Source organism: Hemiscyllium ocellatum, chromosome 16, assembly GCF_020745735.1.
Source record: "Hemiscyllium ocellatum isolate sHemOce1 chromosome 16, sHemOce1.pat.X.cur, whole genome shotgun sequence".
In the NCBI taxonomy this organism is placed as follows: Eukaryota; Metazoa; Chordata; class Chondrichthyes; order Orectolobiformes; family Hemiscylliidae; genus Hemiscyllium; species Hemiscyllium ocellatum.
Genome location: NC_083416.1, coordinates 42,006,106 through 42,033,431, shown reverse-complemented (window position 1 = coordinate 42,033,431; position 27,326 = coordinate 42,006,106). Strand labels below are relative to the sequence as shown.

General features: G+C 41.6%; 1 protein-coding gene across 7 annotated transcripts in view; it reads left to right on the top strand.

The window, feature by feature from the left end:
* Nucleotides 1-27,326, top strand: part of LOC132823387 (protein phosphatase 3 catalytic subunit alpha-like) — a 430,022-nt gene that overhangs the window by 283,667 nt on the left and 119,029 nt on the right. For all 7 annotated transcript variants that reach the window (XM_060837153.1, XM_060837149.1, XM_060837148.1 and 4 more), the window contains one exon: nt 22,569-22,693. In XM_060837153.1, coding sequence (XP_060693136.1) covers nt 22,569-22,693 — 125 coding nt within the window. The remainder of the gene's footprint in view (nt 1-22,568; nt 22,694-27,326) is intronic.

The following is a 27,326-nucleotide window of genomic DNA, read 5'->3' as shown; positions in this document are numbered from 1 at the left end:
CGGTGCGGCAGAGAGTACGGACGTGCATAAATGATCTCACAGGCAGAGCCCTTCTCACCACAAGCCAAGCCATGTCTTGGTGCTTGTTGGAAAGTTCTGGCTATGAGGCATTCTGCCAAATAGCTTTGACAGTCTGCTCAGGGAACCACTCGACAGGATCCGCCCTCTCCTTTTCCCAAAGGGTCTCAAGGACACTACGTGCTGACCACTTCCTGATGGACTTGTGGTCAAAGGTGTTTTTCTTCATAAATTTCTCCACGAAGGACAGGTGGTACGGAACAGTCCAACTTTTCAGAGCGTTCCGCTGCAGCGAGGCCAGGCCCATCCTTTGCAACACCGGGGACAGGTAGAACCTCAGTACGTAGTGACACTTGGTGTTTGCGTACCGGGGATCCATGCACAGCTTGATGCAGCTGCACACAAAGGTGGCCATCAGAGTGAGGGTGGCATTGGGTGTGTTTTTTCCACCATTGCACCAGTCTTTGTACATTGTGTCTCTTCGGACCCGGTCCATCTTTGATCGTCATGTGAAGTGGAAGATGGCCCTGGTGACTGTGGTGGCACAGGTTCTGGAGATAGGCCAGACCTGTGCCACATATAATAATACTGACAGCACCTCACACCTGATGACCAGGTTTTTTCCCGTGATGGAGAGCGACCGTTGCTCCCATCTGCCTAGTTTCTGTCTCATCTTCCTGATCCGCTCCTCCCAGGTCTTGGCACACACCCCAGCCCCCCAAACCAAATATCCAGCACCTTCAGGTGGTCAGTCCTGACAGTGAAGCGGATAGAGGATTGGTCTGCCCAGTTCCCGAAGAGCATGGCCTCGCTCTTGCCTCGGTTTACCTTGGCACCCGAGGCCTGTTCGAACAGGTCACAGATGCAGATGAGTCTGTGCACGGACAGCAGATCTGAGCATAAAACGGCAACGTCATCCATGTACAGGGAGGCCTTAACCTGTAGGCGTCCACTGCTAGGAATAGTCACCCCTCTCAGGCTCGCATCCTTCCTGATGGATTCGGCAAATGGCTCTATGCAACTCACAAACAAGGCAGGAGAGAGTGGGCAGCCCTGCCTGACTCCAGATCTTACAGGGAAGCTATCTGATTCCCACCCATTGATTGAGACTGCACTGACAATGTTGGTGTAGAGCAGTCTGATCCAATTTCCAATTCCCTCCCCAAAGCCATTTGAAGTGGAAGATGGCCCTGGTGACTGCGGTGGCACAGGTTCTGGGGATAGGCAGACCTGTGCTACATATAATAATACTGACAGTACTTCACACCTGATGACCAGGTTTTTTTCCCCTGATGGAGAGCGACCATTGCTCCCATCTGCCTAGTTTCTGTCTCATCTTCCTGATCCGCTCCTCCCAGGTCTTGGCACACACCCCAGTCCCCCAGACCAAATATCCAGCACCTTCAGGTGGTCAGTCCATCAGGACTGACCACTCCATTTTGGAGAGGACATCCCTCATATAAGTATGCGATATCCTGTCAAAGGCTTTCTCCTGGTCCAGGCTGATGAGGCAGGTGTCCACCCTCCTGTCCTGCACGTAGGCAATCATATCCCTGAGGAGTGTAAGACTCTCAGAGATCTTCCTGCCCGGTACAGCACAGGTTTGGTCAGGGTGGATCACCGATCCCAGAGCAGACCTTACCCGGTTGGCGATGACCTTTGGCAAGATTTTGTAGTCTGTGTTTAACAGTGAGATGAGTCTCCAGTTTCTAATTTCCTCCCTCTCCCCCTTCTGCTTGTAGATGAGGGTGAAGATGCCTTTCCTCATGGATTCACTCATGGTACCTGCCTGAAGCATACTGACATACACCTCCAGCAGGTCCCAGCCAATCAAGTCCCAAAGAGCAGAATAGATCTCGACCGGTAAGCCGTCACTTCCGGGAGTTTTATTCTTTTCGAAGGACTCGAGAGCCTTGGTCAGCTCATCCAGAAATAGCGGCTGGTCCAGCCTCTCTCGTGTTCCGTCATCTCAGACCTCCGTGATAGAGGACAGGAACGACTGGGAGGCCGTGCTGTCAGTTGGCTTCGAGTCGGTTGGCATAGAAAGATTTACTGATCCTCATGATGTCAGCCTGAGATGACGTTACCGAGCCGTCTTCTTCCTTCAGGCTGCTGAGCACGGAGCTCTCTTTGTGCACCTTCTGGAAGAAGAAACGTGAGCATGTGTCGTCCTGCTCCATGGAGCGGACTCTGGACAGGAAGATTATCTTGGAGGTCTCTGAGGCAAAGAGCGAGGCTTGCTGGCCCTTCACCTCCTGGAGGTCCTCCGTGACATCGACCCCCAATGTTTGCAGCAGGAGCAGGTTCTGCATACTTTCCTGGAGCTGGGACAGTTTTCCCCGCTTCTCTCTCGCCTCCTGAACACCTTTGAGGATGAAGAACCTCTTGATGTTCCCTTTTACTGTTTCCGACCAGTCTGCTGAAGACACAAAGAGGGGCTTCACGGATCTCCAACCTGCGTAATCCCTCTTGAGCTCCTCAATACTTCCCGGGGTCAACGGCTTAGTGTTCAGTTTCCACGTTCCCTTACCAGCCCTCTGCTTGTCCTGTAGGTGACAGTCGGCCAACAGGAGGCAGTGGTCAGAGAAGAACACCAGCTTGACGTCGGTGATTCTGACCGAGAGCGTTCGGGAAACAAACCTAGAGCGGATAGTGACCAGGTGTATCTATGCTGCGCTCCGTCTGCAGGGGCGCTGAAGACGTCGTGCAGCTTGGCATCTTTTACCATGTCCATCAGGGCTCTGGACGTAGCGTCCAGTTTACTGTCCCCCCCCTGCTGGATCGTCCATCTGCATCAATGATACAGTTGAAGTCTCTGGCCAGATTGACCGGCCTGGACGTAGCCAGCAACAGTGAAAGCTGTTGCAGGACTGCCAACCGTTCACTCTTACCCACTGAGACGTACACGTTGATTAGTCTCACGGGAGCATTTCTGTATTTAACATCCGCGACGAGGAGGCGCCCGCCCACCACCTCCTTAACCTCGGAGATGGTGAAGTTGCCTCCCCGCAACAGGATACCCAGGCCTGAGGAGCGGTTCTCGTGGCCTCCCAACACACTGACTTTTTTTTAATTTCAAAAATATACTTTATTCATAAAATATTCATAAAATAATTTGATGGACTGTACATTAGGTAATGCCATGCATATTTCCACATTTACGTACACACCTCAGAATTATCATTATTACATACAGGTCTGTGCATTTCTCGCTCTTACGCCCATATATTGAGCTGAGGCATCAGCAGACCCCAAATGACTGCATGGGCCCCCTGTTCTTCTTTAGACAGGCAGATGTTAAACGGTGGTCTTTCCCCACCGCACCTTGGCTGCAGCTGACCAAGTTTCAGCATGTCCCTCAACACGTAGTCCTGGACCTTGGAATGTGCCAGTCTGCCACACTCAGTCGGGGTCAACTCCTTCAGCTGGAAGATCAACAGGTTTCGGACCACCCAGAGAGCATCCTTCACCGAGTTGATGATCCTCCAGGCGCAGTTGATGTTCGTCTCGGTGTGCGTCCCGGGGAACAGGCCGTAGAGCACGGAGTCCCGCGTCACGGCGCTGCTCGGGACGAACCTCGACAAATACCACTGCATTCCTCTCCAGACTTCCTCTGCGTAGGCACATTCCAGAAGGAGGTGTGTGACAGTCTCGTCCCCCCCACAGCCGCTTCGAGGGCAGCGTGCGGTGCGGCTGAGAGTCCGGGCGTGCATAAATGATCTCACAGGTAGAGCCCTTCTCACCACCAAGCCATGTCTTGGTGCTTGTTGGAGAGTTCCGGCAATGAGGCATTCTGCCAAATAGCTTTGACAGTCTGCTCAGGGAACCACTCGACAGGATCCGCCCTCTCCTTTTCCCGAAGGGTCTCAAGGATGCTACGTGCTGACCACTTCCTGATGGACTTGTGGTCAAAGGTGTTTTTCTTCAAACATTTCTCCACGAAGGACAGGTGGTACGGAATAGTCCAACTACTTGGAGCGTTCCACGGCAGCGAGGCCAGGCCCATCCTTCGCAACACCGGGGACAGGTAGAACCTCAGTACGTAGTGACACTTTGTGTTTGCGTACCAGGGATCCACGCACAGCTTGATGCAGCCACACACAAAGGTGGCCATCAGGGTGAGGGTGGCATTGGGTGTATTTTTTCCCCCGTTGCCCAGATCTTTGTATAGCGAGTCCCTTCGGACCCGGTCCATCTTTGAACTCCATATAAACTGGAAGATGGCCCGGGTGACTGCAGCAGTGCAGGTTCTGGGAATAGGCCAGACCTGTGCCACGTACAACAGCAATGACAGTGCCTCACACCTGATGACCCGGTTTTTTCCCATGATGGAGAGCGACCGTAGCCTCCATCTGCCCAGTTTCTGCCTCACTTTACTGATACGCTCCTCCCAAGACTTGGCGCATGCCCCAGCACCCCCGAACCAAATACCCAGCACCTTCAGGTGGTCGGTCCTGACGGTGAAGGGGATCGAGGATTGGTCAGCCCAGTTCCCAAAGAGCATGGCCTCGCTCTTGCCTCGGTTTACCTTGGCCCCCGAGGCCCGTTCGAACTGGTCACAAATGCACATGAGTCTGCGCACGGACAGCGGATCCGAGCAGAAAACGGCGACATCATCCATGTACAGGGAGGCCTTAACCTGCAGGCCCCCGCTGCCCGGAATAGTCACCCCTCTCAGGCTCGCATCCTTCCTGATGGACTCGGCAAATGGCTCTATGCAGCACACAAACAAGGCAGGAGAGAGAGGGCAGCCCTAACGGCAGTAGGAGATACAAGCTTTCATTTTGTTTCATAATTAAGATCTGCAATTCAAGTGTGTATTTGCTTAGATTACCTCATTAGTGTTCATGTTATTATACTCAAGTTAGTACTGAGGGAGTGCCATGCAGCTTTCGTCAATCTCACAATCAAGGGGAAAACAATTTCTGTATTCTTCTTGTTTGTGGCATTTTAATATTTCATTAATCACATCAGATGATAAGAGCATGGAATTATGGGAAATAGGGCTTCACTCAGCAGGAACTTTGCCAATCTTCTTTTTATTCATTCATGGGATGTAGGCATCAATGGTTACGCTACGTTTATTGCTCATCCCTAATTGTCCAGAGAAAAGAGCCAACCACATATCTGTGGCTCTGGAGTTGGATAGTCCAAACCAGGGACGAACAGCAGATTTCCTTCCCTGAAGGACAGTCGCGAACAAGATGAGTTCATGTTACGATTGACAATGGGAGCTATCAGGCTAGCTGGAAATGTGAGCAGACTTGTATAAGCCAGTCTTACAATTTCCCACTACAGATTCTACACACTTAGAGTATGGTGTTAGGCCTAGGCTAATGAGTACTGTTTGTAGGAAGTTTTAGTTTGAAATAAAATACATGAAACTATGTGTCAGACTTCTCATTGCAACCCTGCATTTTTGTGCAAATGCGAATTGCTCTACTTAATGGTGACGTTGTCTGTAAGCACAGCAGGATGTATAAGATCCTGTGGCCTTATTTCAAAGAAGACTAGAGTAATTATCCCGTGTCCTGGAAAATACTTATCCCTCAATTGACTTCTCAAGCAACAGAAAATCTAGTCATTATATTGTGAGAGTTTCCTTAGTGTGTTTCCTGTTAAAAGAATGGCTACACTTCAAAAAAGTACTTTGATGGCTGTTAGCTCCCTGAAGCATCAAGTGGTTGTGAAAAGTGCTAAATACACGAGAGTATTTCTTTTAGTCTTGCTCAATGTATAAAATGTCTTGGAAGATATTATTTTAATTCATTCATATATAGAAATAAAAGCATAAAGAAATCAGTTAGTAATTGAATTTTTTTATCATGTGAAAAAGCAGATATTTATGTATTAAGTGTACTGTATTAAAAATATAATTGAGAAGAGTGGCAAAGTTATTGATGACTTAAGAGAATCTCACCAAAGATGACAGAGGAGAAAGCCCAGTATTTGTGCAAAATACACATTTTCATGGCACATATAAAACACATACACTAAAATACTTCAATTGCTCTGTTTGTGTCCCACTTTCTTCCATTAGAGACTATCAGTTCTATTTTTTAACACAAACAAAACACCTGTAGCAGACTGATTTATTTGTAATGATTGACTAATGTGGAAAATCCATTATTTCCAAAATAGTACAAAATGTTTCGAGTTTGACACAATTTAATTTTGTAACTTTTATGGCTTAATAGTTTGAGTACGGAATGAGCATGCTAGAATATTCTATCTTAGCTGTGAGGTAATGTCATGGAATTGTTGGCACAGATAAAACTGTTTTTAGCTGGCAATGAAATGATTATTAACTGCTGGCTGACTTATAGAATGAATAGATTTTCACATTCCAATTGTATCTTTCAAGTTACCATTGTCTAACTAGTGCTGTAAATAGTAATACTTGATTTTTTAAATTCCATATTTAATGACTGATTATTGGGGAAAGGGAAATGATGACAACTTGTTCATCACATATATTTCTAATCAAACTCTTTCAAAAAATTATTAGGTGAACATTTGTAAAATAATTCTCGAGACTGAAAGCAACTAAGGGATGTCTCTGTTTATTTCCTGTACTCCTGACAGTCATAGAACCATAAAGACTGGGTGAATATAATTCTAGTCGAATTTACAGCTTTTATTCCATTATAACCCTACTATGTATTGAAGACGTTTACCATGATGGCATAGGTTTCTGAACTTTACTGCCTGGTGATAACCTGAAAACAAAGATGGCTATCCTGTATGGAACCTACTTTGAAATGAAAACTGAGAAATTGCCATTAATGACAGGTGATCTTCTCTACAGAATATTATTCAGCCAATTTTATGAAGACATATTATTGAAATGTTAAATTAGAATGTTATTAACTGGATATGTAACTGTATCTTATTTTTTTGGAAAGAAAACTTTGCAAAGCAAAGAAGCCTAGAGACAGCAAAGAAAAATGTAGCATTTATAAAGAATATGAACTGCTTGATTTGAGGTTTAAAATCTACAAAACTTTCAGGGTGGGATTACATAACACATTGTGTTAAAATCCAACAATTTTATTACAGTCAGAAATGTAGCTCATCTGGAGTTAACGATGTTCACACTTTCTCTGGAAACCTTTTAATTAAAGTTTGCAAGTTGAATACTAACTGGGACACTATTAGTGGAATATTCATAGAGAAGAACTCAAACCTACATCATTGATCCCAGAAAAAGAAAATTCATTGAATTACAACTGATCCAGGAAGACACTCCTGGTGATAACAAATTGTGCACAGTGACATCAGTTACAGACAAACACCTGGACAATTTGTGAATAATTATTTTGCCTGAATGTAACTGTTACTTGAGAAAAGTACTTGTAAGATAAAATCCACAGAGTATTTTTCCCCCTAGATTTGTTTGGGTATGTATGTGGTTTTGTTTCAAGTAAATTAGTTTATTACTTGTAATTATAGGAGTCTGGCTGACTTGTTTCTGCTACTTATATAGCATTTGAAATATCACCTCATCTTTTAAATTTAAAATTTATTGCTTCTAGTGGGAGTGTAGCAGAAATTTCCCCTCCTTACTTAGACCAGCAAACACAAAAATCTATCCGTGTCTTGTAATTATTTTCTGAACTGACTAAAGGGCTCAGTTGGTATGCAATATTTGTGAATATTTGCACTTGGACTGAAAAATTCAGGAATTTGTAATGGTCTTTATTAATATAATACAGGTTTGCAATCCTTTATCCGAAATTTCGAAATACGAAAAGCTCAGAAATCCGAAATCTTTTCCATGGAGTGTGTAGTGTCATTTTGGCGTGCGAACAAGTGACTCAACTCCACACCTACTCGAATCATGTCACTCAGATGTGATGTGGCAGCGTGGCCCAGCATTGGCAGGCGCCAACTGTGTCTCAGCACTCATACTAGTCACAGGCGGGTCTGCTGATGGGTAATTTTAAAAAAATATTTCACTGTGAAAATGTCATTTATTCTGAAATCCGAAGAATTCAAATTCCAAAAAATAACTTGCCCCAAGGATTTTGGATAAAGGATAGTGTACCTGTACCAAGTTGGCAATTCATTTCACATGGGGAGGGTATATTCTGTTCCATGGTTGGCTCATGAGAAAACTTTAGAAAGATCATAGTTGCCACAATAGTAAACATAAGTTTCTTCAAAATATATTCAAAAACTATAAATGAATCATCAGTAGAAATAACATTAGTAAGTGTCAAACAGCAAAGCTTAATTTTAGTGCCACTTTTTAAAATCCTTTTTGGTTAAGAAGCAGAGCAAGGAGAGAAAGAAAATCAGCTTCAGTTCATAATCATCAGGGAAGGAGTTGGTGAATGGGCTGAGCTAAGTAGTTAGCTTTAATTAACACTAACCTTGGTTTCCTTCTGGTGGGACACATTCTGAGGTGGCCTTGGCAGAATTCATGTGTAGGTGGGAGTCAGAAGTAGTTCAACTTTTGAAGCTGGAGTTTCTCTTCGTACGGCTTGTTTTTCTTTCTTTCTTTCTTTCTTTCTTTCTTTCTTTCTTTCTGTCTCTGTCTCTCTGTCTCTGTCTCTCTGTCTCTCTCTGTCTCTCTGTCCCCCATACTTTTATCCCTTTCACATTCACTCCTTTCTCATTTCACATTTACCCCCTCTGTGTACTCCTCCTTCTCCCTTTTAATCCTCTTATATATTCTGTCTTACTCTGCCCACTTTAACTTCAAAAAAGTAATCCATGGTACTTTGCACTCCAAAAAGCACTATTATCCACTAGCAAACTTTATGCATTCAAATGAAAGTGGCCAGCATTTAGAACACATTAACAGTATAACACAGGAATGGGCGCTTTGACCCACATGTTGTGGCGAACACGACAACACCAAATTAAACTAATCCCTTCTGCCTGCCCATGGTCCATCCCTTGCATGTTCATATGCTTATCTAAAACTCCCTTTAACCCCCTATAATATCTGCCTCCATCATCACCCCTAGCAGGGCATTCCAGACTCCTCCTATTCTCTGCGTAAAAAAAACGTGCTCCTCACATCTGTATGAACTTGCCCCCTCTCACCTTAAATGCATTCGATTTTGCAGAAGGACCTAAAAGAACTTTGGCAAAAGTGATTTTTCTTTTGAAAGATTAAATTAAAAAAAAACATTGGGGAGATAACCTGCTGTAGGAACATTGCAACACATTTGCTGAAAGCTATTTCCCTCTTGCACTGTAAGATAAATTAAACTAACCTCCTCGAGCTCATTTGCATCTCTCTTTCGATGAGACAGTGCTCAGCATAATTGCTGAGTCTATTGCTGAAACGACACTCAAGCTGCAGTCTGATAAGTTTTATGAGTTGCAGATACTATAAACATATACTTCTTGCTTTTCACTGCTCCATTTGGTGAATGGTGATAGATTGGTAAAGTGGGAGGTTCTGCGAAATTAGTGTCTTTCTTCACCAATCACTGAAAATAAGCATGCAGATGCAGCAGACAGTGAAGAAAGCAAATAATATTTTGGCCTCCATTGTGAGATGATTTGAATACAGAAGCAAGGATGTCTTCTTACAGTTGTACAGGGTCTTAGTGAGACCACATCTACAGCATTGTGTGCAGTTTTGGTCTCCTTTTCTGAGGAAGGATATTCTGGCTATGAAGGGATTCCTGAGATGTCAGGACTGATATGTAAAATGAGCTAGATCAGTTAGGACTATATTAACTGAAGTTTAGAAGAATAAGGAGGAAATCTCATAGAAACCTATGAAATTCTGGCAGGACTAGACAGGGTAAGTGTTGGATGGATGTTACTGATGATCAGTGAGTCCAGAACTAGGAGTCACAACTTAAGGATGCAAGGTAAGCCATTTAGAACTGAGATGAGGAAAAATTTATTTATCCTGAGAATGGTGAGCCAGTGGAATTCTCTGCCACGGAAAGTTGTTGATGTCAAAACATTGAGTGTTTTCAAGAAGCACCAAATATAGTATTTAGGCTCAAGAGATCAAAAGATCTGGAGAAAATGGGAACGGGGTACTGAGTTGAATGGTCAAAAGTTATCAGACTGAATGTAAGAGTAGGCACAAAGGCCGAATGGTTTACTCCTCCTCTTTTCTATGTTTTTGCATTTCCCTTATCCCTTATCCCTGTCCATTTTTGCTCTCAGATGTCTACATCTGTTGTCTGGCTAGCCATGCATCCTGAGCATGAAGGCCCAGAAAAACTGCATAGATTTGAGAAAGAAGCACCATTATTAAATCTGACACTTACAGCTACCTGCACAGATACTGTCACTGTACATCCCTTAGAGGCTATTTCAGTGACTGGATATACATGCGATGAGTTAATGGGCATAATTGGGGGCAGTCAAACCAGGTCAAGGAATAGACTGCATGCCAGGTCCCTGCAGGATGAGATCGTAAATAAGGTTTGCTGAGTCTCATTTGCAATAATGAGGAAATTGATGGACTGCACACAGAAAAAGGCGTAACAACCCTAACATTTGGTTCATTAGCATTTGGAAGAATCATAGAGTTCCAGCTTCAACCTGGAAATAGATTTCATACACCACTTGATGCAGGACATCTTTTCCGGTTGTAGAGGATGTTAGTGAAGCCACTTTTGGAGTATTGTATACAGTTCTGGTCACCTGCTATAGATAGTTTACAGAAAATATTTACCAAGATGTTGCCAGGTTTGGAGGATTTGAGTTTTCAGGACAGAGACTGGAATGGTGGAGGTTGAGGAGTGACTTTATATAAAGATTTAGAAAATCATGAGGGGCACAGACAAGGTGAAACGGAAAGGTCTTTATCTTCGACAAGGGAGTTCAAAACTCGAGGGCATATTCTAAAGATGAGAGGAGAAAGATTTTACGTGAAATGAACTACCAATAGAAGTGGTAGATGCAGGTACAGTAACAATATTTAAAAGCCATTTAGAAAGGCATATGAATAGAAAAGGTTTCGAGGGATATGGGCTAAATGCAAACAAGTGTCATTAGTTTACTTTGAAAAATTTTGTCAGTATGGACAAATTGGGCCGAAGGGTCTTTTTCTATGCAGTCTAACCCAAGCAGTCAGTTTCTTGAGAATATGTGAATTTAACTCTGATATAACATCTAATATCAATACTTCAGCTTCCATTGCAAATGGGTAGAAGCATTGGAGTGTTACATTGAAATCTGATTGTAACCATGGGATCTCTGGTCAAGTCATCAAGCCTAGCATGATGCTTTAAATGGCTTTTGTGATGCAATGGTGATAACTCAACCTTTGGACGAGGGGTCCCAAGTTCCAGTCTCACCTGCTCTGAGGTGCATGATAATGCCTCTGAACAGGATGGTTAACAAATATCCAGCCTGATGCTTTACAAAGAGACTGTTGCTATCAGTCACAGCAGATTGCATAATCAGTGGTATATGGAAGGTTTCACAGTAGTCCAGCAATCTGTGTTCCGGCAGATCATTAGGATTCCTGAGACACCAGCCCAGGGAATAGTGATAATTACAGTCTTTTGATGATAATATTTGTCCTCTCATCATTGCCATCTTGCTAGGGCCTCTACTTTGGCCGATCAGCTAGTCAGCTGAAACTACTGCTGCTCTTCTTGCAGTCACATGGTCCAGAAATGGGCAGTGTGTATGAGAGAGGGTGTTAGCAATTCTTAGAAGGTCCAATGTGGTGAGTCAGGGGTCCAACCAATGTTAGTTTCTTGATTGTTGTCATGGTCTGCTTACTTAGCTGCTTCTGGCTTGTGCACAGGACTCCCATGCTCTCATTTCCCACAGCATAGTGACTGATGCAGGACATTGCTCAAGCTTTTGGGAACAGCTTCCTCCATTTTATTCTTTACTTGACATTCATAGTGGCAAAGTCCATGACTCCTTGAGACTAATTTTTTGGCTGTTATGTTCAAGCATCATTTATTTACAGCTTAATGTTATTCAGTTCTACTGAGATGGTTAATTATTTTGGTTGTGTTTAACTGTATTTCCTCTGATCATGAATGATACTGCCACCACAACCTGGTTTAAAAAAAAATGAAAAGAACCTGAGGAAAGCAGTTAGGATTGGGAAATAGCTGAATTGATTTAAAATATGTTTATCATTGGAGCACTGTATCTTTCCTTTTCTAGTAACATTTTGATCATTTTAATTATGATTTTAAATTTGAACTAGTATTCATTGGCAATAAACAAATGCCATAGATTTTTTAGACATAATTGTCAGGAATAAAGCTGGTCAGTTGGTTAAGTGTCAGTGGGTGAACATTTTGCAGATAATAATGATAGCTCTTCAGTTTCAAAGTCATTATGGAAAGGGATAAGGATAATGCAGAAGTTGTGTTTAAATTGGAGGAAAGTTGATTTCAATATCATGAGAGAGGATCGGGCAAACGTAGACTGGGAGCAGCTACTTGCAGCTATGATTACATTTACAATGTTTGCTGTAAATATGGAGAATATAGGGGGTGCTTACAAAAACAAGGGCAAAGAGATGCTATTAATTACACCAGAAATGTTGACTTCTCCACCTCCTGATGCAGCGTGACTTGCTGTGTTCTTCTTGCCTACTATGTGTCTCCCTTGGATTCCTGCATCTGTGTTTTTTTTGTCTCTAATTAAATACATTCGGCAGGTAGCATTAAGGAAAGCTCCAAGGTATTTTGATTTTGTCAAATGTATTTTACAGTAAGAATATGATACAATTCAGTGAAAAGCTTTCATTTGTTGCACAGAACTGCACCGTTTTGAATAATTTAAGAATAAAGAAAGAGAAAAAAAGAAAGGTATAACTTGAACAGAGTCCATCAGTCCTGAGCCAGCTCATCACCATTAACAACGTCTCCACCTCCATCCCTCCACCACTGCTTCATCGTCATCTACACTGGACCCAAATCAACATTGAAGTTGCTGATCTTTGCCATTAGGCCAATACTTCTCTCCCCTACCTTGTTGCTGCCTGCACCAGGCCAACTAATGTCTCTTACCACTAGACCCATCTCATCGAAGTTGCCATGATGTCCTTCCACTACACCTTTGCTGCTGCCAGCACTGGATCCAACCAACAATAAAGTTTTTGATCCTCAGGCACCATCTTTTCCCGGTGGGCCGACCTCACCAACGTTGATATAGTAGCTTCCAATTCCAGGTTCTGTGCCTGTTACGGGAAAGTACGTAGGGGCTCATGCTCCTGTGTGATGGACCTGCTTGAGGTAGGTCCAACCTAGGTCCATATCTTGGGCCTGTTTGAGGTCTGCATGCTGAGCTGTCACTGCTGCTGATGTCATCCAAGCTCAAGTCATAGTAAGTAAGTTAAGAAAAGGGAAAAAAGAGAAAAAGAAATGCATTCAGAGTGAATGAGCTCTGGCACAGGAGCCCTACTCCATTGCCATCTTTTGCAAGTATATTAAGAGTATGAGGATTTCCAGAGAAGGAGTGGAACCTATTAGAGACCAAAGGGACAATTTGTGTGTGAAGCCAGACGACATGGGTAAAGTCTTAAATCAATCTCCCCGTGTCTGCGTGGGTTTCCTCCGGGTGCTCCGGTTTCCTCCCACAATCCAAAGATGTGCGGGTCAGGTGAATTGGCCGTGCTAAATTGCCCGTAGTGTTAGGTTAGGGGTATGGGTGGGTTGCGCTTTGGCGGGTCGGTGTGGACTTGTTGGGCTGAAGGGCCTGTTTCCACACTGTAAGTAGTCTAATCTAATCTAATACTTCTCATCTGTGTTGACAAAGGAGAAAAATGTTGTTGTTGAAAATTTTATTTGGGTTGGTGAGGTTCCAGAGCTTGGTAAAATCAATAAGGTATTAGAGGTTTTAACTGACATGTAGGTGCATAATTTACCATGGCATGATGGGATGTAATCCAGGCTGAAATGGGAGGTTAAGGAGGAGATTGCTGGTACCGTGGCAGAGATATTTAATACTTTGCTTGTCCCAGGTGACATGCCAGATGACTGAAGGATAGCTAACATGGTTCCTTTGTTTAAACAGGGCAGCAGAGATAGGCCCGATAATTACAGACCAGTTAATCTGATGTCAGTGTTAGGGAAATTATTGGAAAAAATTCTGAGGGACAGGATTAACAGCACTTGAAAAGGCAGGGATTGATCAGGGATAGTTAGTATGGATTTGTTCGAGGTGTTCCTAGCCCATAATTTAGTGGAGTTTTTTGAAAAGGTGACTGAATGTATTGATAAGGGTGGTGCAGTTGATGTGGTTTACATTGACTACAATAAGGCCTTTGACAAGGTCCCACATGGAAGGCTGGTTCAAAAGTAAGAGCCCGTGGGATCCAATACAAGTTAATAAACTGGATCCAAAATTAGTTTATAAATATAGGGTGGAGCATTATTTTTGTGATTGGAAGCCTGTGCCAAGTGGTACCACAGGGATCAGTATTAGGACTCTTACTGTTTGCTATGTACATTAACAACCTGGAAGTGAATGTAGAAGGTATAATTAATAAGTTTTCAGATGATGCAAAAATTGCTAATAGAATTAGATTTATTGTCACGTACTCACATGAGTGCAGTAAACTGTTTATCAAGTTACCACTTCTGAGTGATAAATAGAAAAATGTTGTTGATAGTGGGGAGGATGGTGTCAGGCTACAGTCTGATATCGATCAGCTAGTAAATTCGACAGTGTGATGATAGATGCAATTTAATCCAGATAAGTGTGAGGTGATGCACTTTGGGAGTGCTGTTAAGAAGAGGATTTACGTAATGAATGGTAGATTCCTAGGGAATATTGAGGAGCAAAGGAAACTTGGCAGAGAAGTCCATGAATCTTGAAGGTGTCAACACACATAAAGTAGCGAAGACGTATATGAAATTCTTGCTTTCATTAGCTGGGTCTAAGAATATGAGAGCAGGAAATTTGTTGCAAATTTGTAGTGCACGGTTAAGTCATAGATGGAATACTCTGTGCAGTTCTGGTCACCACACTATCAGAAGACATTATTTGCAGAGGAAATTCACCAGGATGTGCCTGGGATGGAAAGTCTGAGTTATAAGGAGAGACTGAATAGGTTGGAGCAGAGGAAGCTGAAAGAGGATGTAATTGAGTTATACAGCATTATGAGAGGCATAGATAGGGTAGATTGTGAGTATCTTTTCCCCATGGCAGATGTGTCTAAGACTGGACAGTGCAAGTTTAAGGTGAGGAGTAAGTGGTTTAGAGAAATTTGAGGAAACATTTCTCACCGAGAGGGTAGTAGACATATGGAATATGTTACTTGAGAGGGTGGTAGAGGCCGGTACTCTAACATGTTAGACAAGCATGTAAAATGCCAGGGCATACTGGCTATGGACCAAGTGTAAGCAAATGGGGTTAGTATAATTTGTTGGTCAACATTAATGTGATGGGCTGAAGGGCCTGTTTCTATGTTCTATGACTGTCTATTTATCTAACTAAAAAATATGAACAGACTGTCTGGTATTTATGTTGTTCCTGCTTAGCTTTCTGAGCCAGGGTTAATGTACTGTAATGTAATTGCATAGCACCATAATTGATTAATATCTTACAACAGCACTGTGTCTGAGTTAACGAATAGACTCTGTTTTAAATCCAGTACAAAGAGCTAAGGGCAACAAAAATCAGTGCCAATTGGATGGGAAAAAAGCAGCAGCTGCTTTATAAGTCATCCACAGTCACAGCAAATTAATAGCAGATAGAATTATAACCTAATGGAAAAACTAATGGAATAAGTTTCCAATAAAGAGTGAAAATTAGTCTGAGTCTGTTCCCACGCATGAAGCAAGAAACTTGAGGATTGAAATACTCTTATCCTCGGGCCTCATCTGAATAATTAAAGAGAGTTGTCATCACTGGTCACTCCTCCACAGGCAACTCAGACAACTGGAGTTTCAGGTTGTCTTTGGTGGTAGATCTGAGTTGGGTATTGTTCATGGATTATGGTTGTGGATTTGTTCTGAGGGAATTGGAGAACTGGGTTGTCTGGGAGGGGGAGTTAACTGTGAGTTTTGTGGAGTTAAGGAAATACCCCCTTTCCTCTGCTTCAGTGTAAGTGGTAACTCAAAACAAAATTTGACAACCGTCCTTTGATAAACAGCAGCAGGAGCTGCTGAAGAATCATGGGTTGATACTACCCTTTCTGGCAAAGGTCGCAAACTCCTTATTTACAATGGTAGGTAGATCATTGTTAATAGGGAAGTGAAACATTTGAGGTTACAATCAGATCAACCATAATTTTTGAATGGCGGAGAATGTTTGAGGGGTTGAATCGATTATTTGCGCTTCTTAATTCATCTGTTTGTACATATTCAAGACGCCTAAAAATGATCCGACAAAGATGGCAGTGATACTAACACAATGGTATTAACCATTTGGAAATGGACTATCTCACTGTTAAAACCAATGCTTGACTATTTATAATCTATGATACATGATTGGCCAACAAGAAACAGAGGGCAGATTCTTCTGTTATGTAATCTGAGTCAGACAGGTACTGGGCATCAATCAAGCTTGAGATTGGATCATGTTTTCTCATGCAGTCATGTGGTTTTCAGTTCATTGTATATGCATGTGAATTTCAGAATGAGGTAAAAGGCAATTGAGGTGGAGTAGGCAAGACGTTCTCACCTACACTGGGTCAAAGGCCCAGGCATCCTATTAAAAGACCACCCAGACAGCCCTTCACTCAGTGCAAGCCTGTGTTAGTCACTCTGACTTTTCCTCTCCTGGAGAGGTCTGACACTAAGCAGAACCTGACTGCTGGTTTAATATTACCCTTAAAGGTTCTCATCCAGGCTATTCAAGAAAGAGGAGAGGTCATGTTCCCTGGAAGGCCCTGCCATCAGTTGAAGGTAGCCTGGATCAAAGTCGCAGTACAGCTTGGTGTCTATGGACCTCACAAGGACTTGAGGCTAGTGCAAGAAGAGGGTGAACATTTCCTGTCCTCTGCAAAGATAAGTGGCACAGTCTACTTACTACATGCTGTCACTCACAGGGCATCATTCAACAAAACTGTGTCATTGAACAGGCATGTCACAGGATGATCATCTGCAAGAATCAGCATCACTTGGATATGCGCAGTGAATAGCTGTCAGTTCAAGCTGTCAGTATTGAACCAGTTACATGACAAATCTAATTGTTTGGCTGGTATGGTTACAGATGTTCATAAAGTGCTCATGAATCCATTACCAACACACTCAATCCTCCAATTTCTCTGTTTGTAGGATAAGATTGACCACAACATGAAGGAGCAGGCCTTGACTAGTGGAGGGGTGGCTTTTCAAGGGAGGCTCCGTAGCTGATGGGGTAGAGCAGAACATGACAATGCCTATTCAGATGAAGAGCCGGGACTCTCACAAGAAGCCAGTCTGTTGTTCTGTGATGTGGAGATAGTGGCACATTGTTTAGATGAGAAACTGTGTATGTTTAGCAGGTAATTCTTTCTCTTCTACAGTCTACAAATGGATACCGGAAGAGATGGAAGCAAAAGAGGAAATGGCCTTCCCCGACCCCAGCACCACAACCACCATCTTCAAGGACAATGTCTCTGAAGTCTCATAGGAAACATTGCACAGCATTGTCTGCACTGTCCACCAACACAGGGACATTCACCTCAATTAATGCACTATCAAGGGTAGGCTCAGGGTCACAATCTGGTGAGCATATTGTTGGCATGGATCCATGGCTGATGAAGAAAGCAATGTCTAAGACCTCTAACAGCCAGAGGCTCCTGCTCAGTCCCATGCAGATGACAAATCTGTGTATTTGTCCATTAAAAATATATTGAATATGCAGAGAGACAGGCAGCAGAATGTCAAGCAATGGATGCCAAGGGCCATGAATTAAACAGGTGGAGGAAACCTTGCAAGTCATGGCTCTGGTATGCCTTCATTGGAAGCATGACAGCCACATTGGTAATCCAGGTCCAGCAGAATACATACATGCAGAAACATAAAAACTAAGAGCAGGAGTATTCATTCCTAATGAAGGGCTTCTGCCCGAAACATCAATTCTCCTGCTCTTCAGATGCTACCTGACCTGCTGTGCTTTTTCCAGCACCACATACTCAACTCTGATCTCCAGCATCTGCAGTCCTCACTTTTTCCTAGGAGCAGAGTAAGCCACTTAGTCTTTCAAACCTATTCTGTCATTGTACATAATCATAGCTGATCTGCTATCTTAGTGCCATGTTTCTGCTTTCACTTGATGCCTTTAATAGCTAAATATTTATCAGTCTCTCTGTTGAATATACTTATTGTCTCAGCTTCCTTCTATGAAAGACAATTCATTATTCCTGATGAAGAGCTTATGCTCGAAACATCGAACCTCCTGTTCCTCGGATGCTGCCTGACCAGCTGTGCTTTTCCAGTACCACACTTTGTGACTCTAATCTCCAGTGAATACAGGCATAGTCAAATCAATCTCTCTTCATAGACAGTCCTGCCATCCTTGATATCAACTTAGTAAGCCTCTGCTGCACTCCCTCTAAGGCAAGTATATCCTTAGGTATGGAGACCAAACATGCACACAATAGTCCAGGTCAGTCCCATCAAGACTCTTAATAACTTCACAAGACATCCCTACTGCTGAACTCAAATCCTTTTGCAATTAAGGCCAGACTATAATTTCCCTTCCTAATTGCTTGCTGCACCTGTCCATTTACTTTCATTAACTGATGTAGAAGGATACTCAGACCCCTTGTAAATGTGAATGTACAAATACATCATCATTTGAGTAATGCTTGGAGCCAGTACTCCATCATTATAACCTTATTTTAACAGTATCAATGCAGGACAAAGCAGTTGTGAAGCACCACTTTCACCTTCCAGTGCTCCTTCTCTTCAAGGAGTCATGGAGATTCTACAGACACTAAAACGGAGGGGAACTACCAGTAGCCCATCCCAGGATTTCATCTCAGAACATTCCAGAGGTGTCCTGCCTCTCCACTTGACCTTTGCCTGTAACCCATTACTTCCAGCAGGTTAGGCCATTGAGAGTGACAGAAGCATTCTAGGCCCTGAGATCCCAGTGGCTGTCTGCCAAATTCATCACAGTCAGCAGGAAGCCTCCACTCTAGCTGTCATCTAGCCGCCCTGGGATGCAGTGGTGCTGAAGGACAGATCATGTTTCGAGGGCACGAGTGGCGTGGATATGCATTTAATTTATATAGTCTGCACTTCTGTAAAAATCTTCACTTCACACATGAGCTCGCTGTTGTCTCATTACTGTACTCTGCTAGGTGTTACATTATTGGCTAAAATGAAAGTTCAACATCTTTTCCATCTGAGATTGCTGGCCTCTCAGTAGCACACCTTTTATTGTCTTGCATCAATGGCAATGTGCAAATTTAATATTGTTCTCTTTACCTAACAAAGAATTGACATATCAAAGGAGCCAATTTAGGGATCAGTTGTCATGTTGGATGAGGTGAGAGTGAGATGTGATGGATATGTGGAACATTTGAAATGGTGGATTATAAGGAACCAAGCTGAGCCAAGACAGTATGTAGCTTTTAAAGTAGTGTGCATATGGTCTTGCCTGAGGCAGGTCCCATAATCATGCTTCCCTCTGAAGGTCCCAGGGGTGTGCTGTCTTTTGCAGGTACAGTTGAACACAATTAGTGCAAAGGCTAGACTTCATTCTGATGAAGGGCTCCTGCCTGAGACATCGATTTTCCTGCTCCTCGGGTGCTTCCTGACCTGCTGTGCATTTCCAGCACTACTCTAATCTTGATTCTATATGCAAGGTGAAGTTTTTAAAGGATTATCTTTATTTAATGCAACTGATGAAACTGGAACGTTATTCATTCAATAACATATGTCCCAAAGAGGTTACACAAGCTCCCAGCCATCTTTATAAACCAAGTATTCTTAACTCACTCAACTTAGAATCTGATAACAGTAAAGTTTTCTCGGGCATTGCCCTGGCTTCTTCATAAGCAAAAACAACATCCTGGTCTTCACCACTGTATCACTTCCCCTTTCATCATTGGAAGGGATGGCTTAGTTCTCCATCTCTTCTTCTCCCAAGCATATTTCACTTGGCCAAGTGAGGTGCAGAGAACACAACAATCTACAATAATATGAAAAAGTTTTTATGCGGTGTGTTTTAGTACAGCATATGAGTGGTCCAGGCATCTGAAACTCATTTTGATGGCTTTGATGGAGGCATATGCAGCTTTGTACTTTTCCGCAGTGTCATGATGAGGATTTCTCGCTGTTAGCTCATCTGGAGGTAGGCTCTGTCTCTCAGTATCCAGTCCTGAAAATGACCAGGGCATTAAAATGTCAGCCACCTAGGAATGCTCCAGAATGCAAGAGTCCTGACAGATCCCTGATATTGAGAACACACCAGGAGTGTTTGGCTGATGTGATCACATATATTAGTTGCACATTAAGGTTTATGTTCATTCTCCTTTAATAAACTAATAGCACTTGTACTATATGCTACTCTTGCTTGGCTCTTCATTCCATATACTTTGATATTTCAAAAGTGTTCCTTTTATTAATAGTCCTTTGCTAACTACCTTCTCAGATTTTTATGGTATGAATATAAAAGTAAATGATCAGGCTTTGAGAATAAATTGAAAGATGTTTAGTTTTGCCCTATTATTTTGTCTGAATAACATTTTCTGTTCTCTTTGACTTATGCTGTGTAACGATAGTCACCCATTTCAAATATTCAAGGAATTTTCAACTCTGTATTGGTGACAATGTGCTATATAAATGTTTTCTTGCCTCTTAGTATTTGTGTGAAGTGAAAACATTAATTTCTAAAGCTCAGCCAAGCTGTATCCACTGTTGATGGTTGGAAAGTGGAACAATAACAATCAGCTGATAATGTAACATCTTAGTTCTTTTTTTGCCAAGTTTACTAACCAAATCATAACGGACAAAATGGGGCAAAATTGGATTTTTGTTTTGTTTCAGAAGTTTTAAAATTCTGCCTAACCAGTCATGCTGTTTGAAATTTAGTAAATAATTCCAAAGACAAGTTAACATAATGATGCTTTAATTTGGTATTTGATAAGTATTCTGCAATACCATTCGCTAAGTCTTCCTAACTGGGTCTTATTGTGAGAGTTTTCCTTAAAGCTACATTGAGTGTAGAGATCACGGAGAATCAATTTCTCTTCTTCTGGCGAGTTTAAACTGCTGTGAAGATATTTACCATATCTGTGACAAGTCCATTCCTCATAGAGGAAATTGCGGCCTTCAAGGTTTCACAGTCCTGTAGAAAGAAAAATGTAATTTCTTGAATATGCTGACCTTTTTCATGATCCTTTATAGGTTAAGTCATTAATTATGTTGTTGTAGTCTTGTGCTATTACATAAATTATATGTACGGGATACGGGAATTCTCCTGTGACATTTCAGAACTTGTTTCTACAGCATTGCAGATGTTCCAATTTATGCTGAAAATAGTGCATGTGCATTGTTTTCCTGTAAGTTGGATGTGTGTAAATTAAACTTCTGTACATATTTTAAACATTCTTGAAATTGGGCCCATACATCTTGGTTGTTATTTTTAAATTTTTAATCATGCAGCCTTTAATTCATCCTTTGCATGATTGATCTCTATTCTATAGCTGGTCAGAATCCGAAAGCAGATGAGTTAAAATAAAGACTTATAAAGTACAAACAGGAATAAGCCTCATGGTACCTCAAGCCTGCTACACTATTTACTGGGATCATGACTGATCTTCTACCCCACTTTCTCATTCTAATCCCATATTCCATTGATGCCCAAAATCCTATAATCTCAGTCTTGAATATAGTCAACAACTGACTGTCCACAGTCCGATGGTGTAGAGAATGCCAAAGTTTCACAACTCTCTTGAAGAAAGGACTTTCTCCTCATTTCAGCCCTGTGTGTTCAACCAGTTATCCTGAGACTATGATTTCTAGTCTAGACTGTCCAGCAGAAGAAACAATCTCAAATTCTTCCTTATCAAACCCATTAAGAATTCATAAGTATTAATGAAATGACTTCTCATTCCTCTGTACTGCAAATTATGTAGGTCCATTCTACTCAGTGCTTCCTCATAGGACAGTTCTTGCTCCAGGTTACAACGTAGTGAAACTTCATTGCAGGTTCTCCAAAGCAATAACACCAGTCCTGAGGATCCCATTTGCCTTTCTGGTCGCTTATTTTACCTGCACATTGTGCTAGTTTCTACTTGATGTGATCCTAGGACATCATGCATCCTCACTGAAACAGAATTAGCTTTGAGACAGCTTTTTGTAAATAAAATATACTGAAATATTCATTGGTTTAATCACTGGGCTTTTAGTGAACAATTTAATTATTATTCATCCCTAAAATCTGAAACAGTGCATGAAAAGTGTTTAAAGAAGTCTAAATTTGGGTTTTGTTGTCACTTTATAAGCTCATAGAAAGTTCATTTATCAAAAACAAGTAGATATAAAATGTAAGCATCCTAACATTTTTAGCAAAATATGAATAATAGATGCTAGTGTTTATAAAGTAAACATTTGAGTGGAACAATTTATTTAAGTTTAGCCTAATTTCACAAACAGTACAATTACAAAGCCATCTAGTTAAGTAAACTCCTGTATTTTGTTTCCTAGTTTGTGGAGACATTCATGGTCAGTTCTTTGACCTGATGAAGCTCTTTGAAGTGGGTGGGTCACCAGCCACTACTCGCTACCTCTTTCTGGGAGACTATGTGGACAGGGGCTACTTCAGTATTGAGGCAAGTACTCTATGTGTATAGAAAACATTGAATAGTGTGGAATTTGTTACACACACATACATACACATACATTTACTTCATAAGTGAATATGTTCTTTTGATAGAATTTTATGTCATATGGCAAAATATAGTTCTCCATTGTTTTGAGTTATATCTTAGTATCAAGAAAGTTATGACCTAATTTACATCCAAATAATTCATTGGAGTTATATTTTTAGATGAAGCAACATGATTTTTTTAATGTTAATACATATTAATGCTTCTATATCAACATAAAAGTTGAATAGCAACACAGTCACACTTATCATTCAGTAAAAATGTCCTACGAACCATCTAACCTAGTGTCCGATTATATTTCCTCATTGGGTTCCTGAAACAGACCCTATTCGACAAGAATCTGCGAAGAGTCTTTTTGCATCCTATCATAGAAGTGTACAACATGGAAACAGACCCTTCAGTCCAACTCGTTCATGCTGACCAGATATTCTACATTAATCTAGTCCCATTTGCCAGCATTTGGCCCATATCCCTCTGAAGCATTCCTATCCATATACCTATCCAAATGCCTTTAAATGTTGTAATTTTACCAGCCTCCACTACCACCGGCTCATTCCATACATGCACCACCCTCTGTCTGAAAAAGTTGCACCTTAGGTCCCTTTTAAGTCTTTATGCCCTCTAATTCTGCATTCCTTTACCCTGGGCAAAAGACCTTGACTATTCACGCTATCCATCCCCCTCTTGATTTTATAAACTTCTATAAGGTTCTCCCCCATCCTCTGATGGTCCAGGGAAAATAGCCCTGCACTATTCAGTCTCTCCTTACAGCTCAAGCCCTCCAACTTTGGCAACATTCTTGTAAAGCTTTTCTTAACCATATCAATATCCTGTGCAGCGTAACATGACCTCCTAACCTCTATGCTCAATGCACCTCAGGACCTTACCATTAAGTGTATAAGTGCCTCTCTGATTTGCTTTTCCAAAACACAGCTCCTCACATTTATCTAAATTAAATTTCATCTGCCACTCCTCAGCCCATTTGCCCATCTGATCAATGGTACTCTGAGGTAACTCCTTCGCTGTCCATGATATTACCAATTTACTAACCATATATCTGATATTCACAACCAATTCATTCCTTTTTTTTTGTCCATTATGATAATCTGTTCCACATTCATATCTTATTTACATTAAAACAAACTCCCTGCCTCTAGGTCATATTAATGGCTCAGAGTATGACTTTTCCTCCTCTTTAGAGGCACAATAGTGTCACGGTAATGATCCAGGAAGAACAAGTCAACAGTCATGAGTTCAAAGTCATCATGACAAATTATAAAATTGCCTTGAATAAGTCTAGCAATCAATAGGCTGTTAGTGAAAAAGAAAATGAATCTGCCAGATTGTCACAAAAGTGTAAATCTGCCATTGATTTAACAAAAGATAACTCAATGTCAGATTGTCATTAAAACCCGAAATACATTAAAGTTGTTTTGTTCTCCAAAGACCAAAACCTCCTACTTGGACTAGAATAAACACAGCTGCAGTCCCACACTATGGCTAACTACCAATGGTGTCTGAACTGACCTGGTAAGCCATCAGCTGTAAATAATCAATACTAAATTCTGTGTTCTGTAACAGGAAAAGGTCTAGATCAACAAAAAAGGAATGAGTTAAGGACAGTTGAATCATTCCAAAACATTCTCACTAACATATGGCACTTAACGTTTGGAAAATTGTTTCACAGATCAAGCAAGCAACAATTGTTACCTATCAACTGGCACTACTCTGCACACACCTGGCTATCCCTTGTTGCTATGATGGACTACACTGAATTAGCTTTGGAAGTTTTGTTTTAATCTTGATTCTAGATCCTGCAAAGTCCCTTGACTTCTTTCAAACAAGGCTAATGAAATCTGCTGACTGCCACAGGTTGCCTTTCCTCAACTCCTGAATTGATATTTCTCAATGTTGAGATCTACTTAACAGAAATCTACAGAAAGTCACAATGTAGATTATGCACTAAGTGGGCCTCCAGTGTTCACCATCATGCAGCTTGATAATTTCACCACTGACTAAATTCTGAAGGACATAGCTGCCATAATAAGTCTTCAATAGAAGATAGACTAATCCAGGAGAGTGACCAATCCACCTTCATATTTACAAACATACTTTTTCAGAAGGATTTGTCCATGATAGCATGTATTTGATCACATAGTGTATGTGAAAGTTGATTGTTTTTTTTTCACAGTTTAGATTCCCACTATTGCATAATGTGAAGATACTGTTGTGCCTTGAGGGGCATTTAACAACTGATCTAGCAGTCTCAAAATGAAGCTACTGACCCTTATTTATGTGGACTATCAATCAAATTAAAGATTTTTATTTCTTTAAAAAAACTCATTTGATGTGCAAACTACTGACAAGGTCAGCATTTATTGCCCATTTCTGATTGTCCTTGAGAAGCTGGTGGTGAGCTACTAGCAGAATCTGTAATGTTCTGGTCCAGCATATTTCTTGGTCTTCTAACACCATGAAGCAGGAAGACCAATCACAATTTAGTGAATTGTTTTCCATCAGCAGTGCACTATCCCCAGAGCCAGGCAATCCCACTCAAGAGAAATGATTTATAGTTGTACCTCAAAGCTGGCACTGGACAGCTAAAAGGAAGGTGAGACTCTTGGTTCATCCCCATCCTCGGCCAAGATTGATCTCGGTATGTGAGTGCAAAAGAATATCTTCGGGTTTCACCATTGACCAGAAGCTTAGCTGGACAAATAGTATCTGTTGTATAAGTTAATGATCTAATGCCACACAAAATTTGTGACTGGAAACTAGGAGCTTTCAGAGGGAGCAGGTTCATCTAGTACCAGCTCCCTTAGGGAATGGTAATTATCCCTGACCAAATCTACTTGTATTCAATGCTATCCTGCAATTAATCTTCTTGTTATCTAAGAACAGTACCCTCTCTGTAGATACTCTGTATTAGTGTATTCTCTATGAATAATTACTGGACAGCCCAAGACAAAGCAAAGCCAGAAGAGGATTGGTTGCAATGAACTTCCTCAAAAAACATTTACCCAGATAAAGGCAAAGTACTATGGCTTCTAGTAATCTGAAGCAAACACAATGGTGTAGAAACTCAAAAGTCTGGCAGCATCTGTACAGAGAAAAATAGAGTTAACTTTTTGAGTCTGACTTCTGAATCCTTACCCAGTACCTCTCACTAGTAAGGATGACAAATGCCACAAGGTATCCCACAGATGGTCATCTGGGAAAACACAACAGTATGAACCATTTGAATTTTAGGTCATGAAAGAGACTGCGTAGTCTATAATACATGGCTGACTTGATGCCCCCTTGAAATCTCCAGAATTGAAGGATTGGAATGGAATAATTGCCAACAATCTGGATGAGTGTAGGTGCAATAACTGTCAAGAAATGGAACACAGTACAGGACAATGTAGGAGTTCATTTGTTTCCCTTCCCTTGGCTTCCAGCCCTGACATGCTGTGGCCTGCAGAATTCATAACCTTATGCAAGATTAACTAGCCAAGATTACTTGAAAATCCAATGTGAGCAGCAAGTTATATTTACATAGCACTTTTAGCATAATAAGACATCTCTCTACAGACATCAAAACAGTTTAAAACAATCTAAGAAAAGAAGCCACATAAGGGGGACAGCATAGTATTAGGTAAGATCTTGGTCAACATGGTAGGCCTTAAGGAGTGATGAGGAGAAGAGCAAAGTGGCATGGTGGAGTAAGGGAATTTCAGAGCTTGAGGCCAAAGCATCAGAAGGCACCAATATTAGAGCAATTATAAATGGAAATGCCCAAGCAGCCAAAATTAGAGAAGAGCAGATATTTTGGAGGGTTGGGGATTTGGAGAAAGTGACAGAGATTTGGAAAGGATAGTCAGGTTTTGGAGGGGTTTAAAAACAAGGATGCAAATATTAAAATCAAGGCACTATTTGAATGCAAGTTAATGTAAGTAATTGAGTACAAGGTGATATGTAAACAAGACTTGCTGGAGTTGAGACATGAGCAGGTGAGCTTTGGATGAGCTCAGTTCATGGAGAGTAGAATGTGGGAGACCAGCCAGGACTGTATTGGAATAGTAAAGGCTAGAAACAAAGAAGGTATGAATGAGGATCATGACAGCGGATGATCGGAGATGGAAAAAGATGGGAAATGAAGTTGGAAATTGGCTGTCTTATTGATAGCACAAATATAAGACCACAAGTTCATCTCAGGATCAAATATGACACTACAAACTGACTGGTTAAATTTTAGACAGGTGGCAGGAAATTGGTGGTACTTAGGAAATATAGTTTTGAGTTGGAACAAAAACAAAAGCTTAAGACCTTGATGGGATAAGTGCAGGACAGCAATCTCACAGGAACTTAGACATCTTTGCGTTCACTGAATCACACAGGATCCTGACTTGGAGATATGCTGCACCTTATTCAGTGTTTCTGGGTCAATATCCTGAAATTTCCTTTCTAACACAAGCACAAGGACTTCAGCTGCTGAAATTGAAGGCTGAAGTGCTGCCTTGAGGCACTAAAAATGGATAATGTGTGTGGCTTTGTCATTACCTTTATCACACACAAACCTTAACTTGAAATTGTT